The 4,904-nt window shown below is 39.9% G+C and overlaps 1 protein-coding gene across 1 annotated transcript; it reads right to left on the bottom strand.

The window, feature by feature from the left end:
* Positions 1 to 1,726: 1,726 nt before the first annotated feature.
* On the bottom strand, positions 1,727 to 4,480 carry LOC137618397 (uncharacterized). The gene is made up of 2 exons (XM_068348566.1): positions 4,412 to 4,480; positions 1,727 to 2,206 (listed from the first exon to the last, which is right to left on the bottom strand). Exons 1-2 carry the CDS (start codon positions 4,478 to 4,480, stop codon positions 1,727 to 1,729), a joined length of 549 nt encoding a protein of 182 aa, XP_068204667.1.
* Positions 4,481 to 4,904: the final 424 nt, after the last annotated feature.

Genomic DNA, 4,904 nt, shown 5'->3' with positions numbered 1-4,904 from the left:
AATAAAGGATGAAGAAAGGCAACGTTCCATGGAACACTTTAGAGAAATCATAAATATGACATTTGAAGGGAATAGTTTCATTGATATATGTGAAGCTGATGAAGACCTTGATTTGCCCATGAATGCATTCAGTGTGCTTGAAGTCAAAGCTATCAGTAAACATTTATGAGACGGAAAGTCCCTGGTTAGAATGTAATAACTGCTCAGATTATTTTGGCTGAAAATGTAGGGACCCCCAGGACACTTACAAGATCTTTTTGTAGAATGTAGCAAGAAGAGGAAAAGCCTGATGAATGGGAGTTGGGAGTATGGTGAAAAGGACCAAAAAGGAAGACCTGATGGATTCAGATAATCATAGAGGTATCACACTTAAGTCAGTTGTCATGAAAATCTATAGCATTGCTCTTCTAGAGAGACTAGAGAGAATGGTTGATGAAAAGCTGAGAGATGAACAAGCGGGATTTAGAAAAGGTAAAAGATGTACTGACCAGATTTTCGTTTTGAGACATGTACAGTATTGTGTAGAATATAGAAATCCACTTTTGATGGTATTTGTGGACAATGAAAAAGCCTTTTATAGTGTGCACCGGCCAATTTTGTGCAAAGTCTTGTGTTATTGTGGAGTTCCTCTTAAATCTATAAATTTGATTAAGTCTGTTCATGAGATAGCAAGTGCAAAGTTAATGTTAATGGAATCCCATCAAAAGAATTTCCAGTGAGCAGTGGAGTACTCCAAGGGAATTTGTTGTCACTTATGGATTTTACAATGCAGAGAATAGTTGGGGGTGGCAGAAAAGGATTAGACTGGATTGGTAACAGGAAATTAGCGGGACTAGAGTATGTTGACGATGCTGTTCTTATCAGCAAAACGCCACAGGACTTCATATATATATATATATATATATATATATATATATATATATATATATATATATATATATATATATATATATATACATATATATATATATATATATATATATATATATATATATATATATATATATATATATATATATATATATATATATATATATATACATATACATATATATATATACGTATATATATATATATATATATATATATATATATATATATATATAATTATATATATATATATATATATATATATATATATGTGTATATATATATACATATATATATAAGTATATATATATATATATATATATATATATATATACATATATATATACGTATATATATATATATATATATATATATATATATATATACATATACATATATATATATATAAGTATATATATATATATATATATATATATATATATATATACACACACATATATATATATATATATATATATATATATATATATATATATATACCTTTTACGGGTATAAACATAATAATCGCAAGGTAACTGTTGGGTGATAACAGAATGGTGAGGTGAATGCAAATGACTTTATTCAAGAAGAAAACAACCTTATATACGCACGGGTGAAGACAACATTTGGCGAAAATCTCCAACAATATGAGATACGCAATTGCAATCTTAATTTTATTTTAGCATTGTGAGAGAGAGTGAGAAAAAAATAGCATTAGCATCACAGTGTATGAACGAGTATGAAACATATATGGTATATGGGTCATCCGCTAAAGAAGACGTACATGTGAAATAGAGAACCCTGGTCTGGAAAGGCGTAATGTAAGCAGGTCATCTTGCAGGAGATATGCAAGTTTTTAGCAATCGATGGAGATCAAGTCTTCTTTGCCATGAATGTTGATTAAGAAAGCCTTTGGTTTACTATAGATAATGAGGAAAGGACCTCTGTAAGGGAGTTTCAGGGGTACCTTGCTAGTGTCAGTATGCATGAAAATACGCGCTGTGGTGTTAGAATCTTTCATGGTGTGTTGCTCCGCTGGGTGCTTGTACATCTGGTGGCAGGGAGTAAACTCACCCATAATTTGACATAGGTGCTCGAGATTGTCGCAGGAGGATGCACTCCGGAAAAAATCTGCAGTGATGGCCACCAGGATGCCATACAACAATTCAGCTGCTAATATATACAGGGCGTCCTTAGGGGTGGTTTTTACTTCCAAGAGAACCCAGGGAAGATGAGTAAACCAATTGGAGTTATTGCAATGAGACATCAAAGCTGCTTTGAGGGTGAGGTGAGAATGATCAACTATTCCGCTGGCTACAGGGTTGTCGGCGGTTGTCTGATGAGCAGTCAATGACGGTTATCAGTTAACAGTCACCTTGTGATGTGGGTAGGGGACCTATTACGTCAACATGAATGTGGACAAAAAGACCTTGAGGTTGATGAAAGGTTCCCATTCCTGAATCCGTGTGTTGATGTACTTTTGAAGTTTGGCATGAATTACAGGCATGGACCCAATCCTTAGCATCCTTAGTAATGCTGTGACAAATGAACTTTGTCTTCAGTAACTGTGCTATAGATCAGTGAAAGGGATGTGAGAGACCGTGGAGGATATCAAATCCCTATTGGCACATGGCAGCAGGTATAAATGAGAGCAGCTTTCTAGTGCTGACATCACAGAAGAGGTTGGCACTGAAGTTGTCGAGGCTACGTATTTGCTAATGAGAGATGTGCAGGATGTCCTGCAGCTTTGGTACTCTGATTCCTTTCACTGGGTTTCTGCTAAGGCGTTGTAGTCTGATCCCAGGTGAATAGTGGCCAATGAGTTTCTTGACAGGGCATCGGCAACAGGATTCACTTTAGCAGGGACGTATTGAAGGCTGCAGTTTTATTCGGTCAAGCGAAAGATGTTGATGTTGACGGGCGGACTAGGCATTGGATTGTCAAATAAAGGCATGCACCAGGTTCATGTGGTTCATGCGAATAACGAAGGGCATACCCTAAAAGAATTAACCAAAGCTAATGCACTGCTAGCAATTCACAGTGGAAGGTAGAGTAGCTGGATTTCCCTTTGGACACATTTCTATTAAGGAAGGCCAATGGTTGGCATGAGCCATTGACCACCTGCTCGAGTACTGCACTATTAGCGACTTCACAGGTGTCAGTGGAGAGAATGAGAGGGATATGTGGCATGGGAAAAGGTAGAGCAGCAACAGTGGATTGGACATTCTTTGCATTGTAAAAGGCTGCTTCCTGCAGGGGACCTCACTTCATGTTTTGACTAGCCCTGGACAAAGGCATAAGTGGCAGCAAGAGTGGCGGTGGTGGATGGCAGTAACCGGTGATAAGAGATTAACATGCCAAAGAATTCTTGCAGTGCTCTCATGGTCGAGGGCGTGGGGAAGTTCTGAACAGATGATACCTTCTCAGGAGGGTATGGATGCCTTCAAGAGTGTTGCAGTGTCCCAGGAAGGATAGGTCATTGGTGGCAAGGGTTCACTTGTCGTACCAGACTACAAAGCCGTTGTGTTGTAGGAAGTCAAGAACAATGCATAGGTGAAGGAGGTATTCCGCTTTGGAAAAAGAGAACGCAAGTATTTCGTCCACGTAAGATACAATCAATCAGGCGTTGAAAAGTGGCCCTAAGATTACAAAGGCCGAAATAAGTGATACTGAATGAGAATGCACTAAAAGGGATGGTAGTGGTGGTCTTATGGGTGTCTTCTGGGATTTTGGGCACCTGATAATACCCATTCAAGAGGTCGAGAGTAGAGAACACCTTCGCTTAGTGCAAGTAGGAGACAATGTTGGGGATGCTGGGAAGGGAGTAATGATTTGGTTCTGTCTGCATGCTCAGATGCCTGTAATCCCAGAATGGTGCTGGGAGCCTACCTTCTTCAGGACGATATATAAGGGTGATGATCATGAGCTTAAAGTATTTTGGCAAAGACCAATTTCTTCGGTTTAGGTGAATGTTCGTTTAGCAGCTGCCAAACAATATGGGGCCAGATGCTTGAATGTGGCAAACACCAACGGGCCTCTTATTCTTGATATAGTGATAAATACAGTGTTTGGTTGGAATCGTGTGCATTTGGTAAAGTTCTGGATGGATGATTTCTGCGTATGATGTAAGGAGGTGGATGTAGGCATCCATGGGTGCACTGATGTGAAGTGCGAGGTGAGAGGTGGTAGGTTGAAGTAGTGTCGACATGTATGACTCTCTGCTGACTAAACATCGATGTGCCACATTAACCAGGAGGCGGAAATAGGTGAGGAAATCCGTATCGAAGATTGGCAATGTTACTTTGGTAACGAGGAATTTCCTATGAAATTCGGTTCTCCTAAACGATAGTGTGAGGGCCTTGTGCCCATCAGTGGGGATCTTAAATCTATTGGCAGCTATATGTGGAAGTCAGCAGGCTTAGATTGACTATGTCGAGCCCCAGAGGTACCATTGGTAGAACGGAACAGCAAACACCAGTGTCTACAGAAATCGCACACCCATACCTCAATCATGTAAAAAAGTTCATCGGCCACTACTAACCATCTGAATACTTCTTGGCAGCAGCCCCGAATCTGGAGTGGTAGTAGCATAACTGTGGCTGATGTGCATCAGTAACTAGCTGTCGAAGTCGTTAGTTGGGGCGTGAGCGAAAGGTGGCATATCTGGATGGTTCTCTCCATCGCCACATCGGCATGTCAAGGGGTGGGCGTCTGTGTCTTTCCGCATTCCCGTCAGCTTTGGTCAGTATTGAGTAGGTGCTCTCTTCATCTGGAGTGGAGGCATTGATGAAGGTATTAAAAGTGGGGAAGGGTCTGTCCATAAGTCATCCGTTCCTTCATGGGTAAGGTATCAATATCAAGGAAGGTGGCACGTACAGGTTCGGGTAGGGGTCATACCCTAAAGGCATGAAGTAGGTTCACTTCCCAAGGAGAGATGTCTGCAACAGGTTGGAGGCAAGTAAATCCTTTTGGTCCCTCAATAGCTATTGAGAGATCTTAAAAGGCTTGGCTAAAGGAGTGGCTGGCAATGGTGA

Source organism: Palaemon carinicauda, chromosome 24 (genome assembly GCF_036898095.1).
Source record: "Palaemon carinicauda isolate YSFRI2023 chromosome 24, ASM3689809v2, whole genome shotgun sequence".
In the NCBI taxonomy this organism is placed as follows: Eukaryota; Metazoa; Arthropoda; class Malacostraca; order Decapoda; family Palaemonidae; genus Palaemon; species Palaemon carinicauda.
This window is presented reverse-complemented; position numbering and strand designations above follow the sequence as displayed.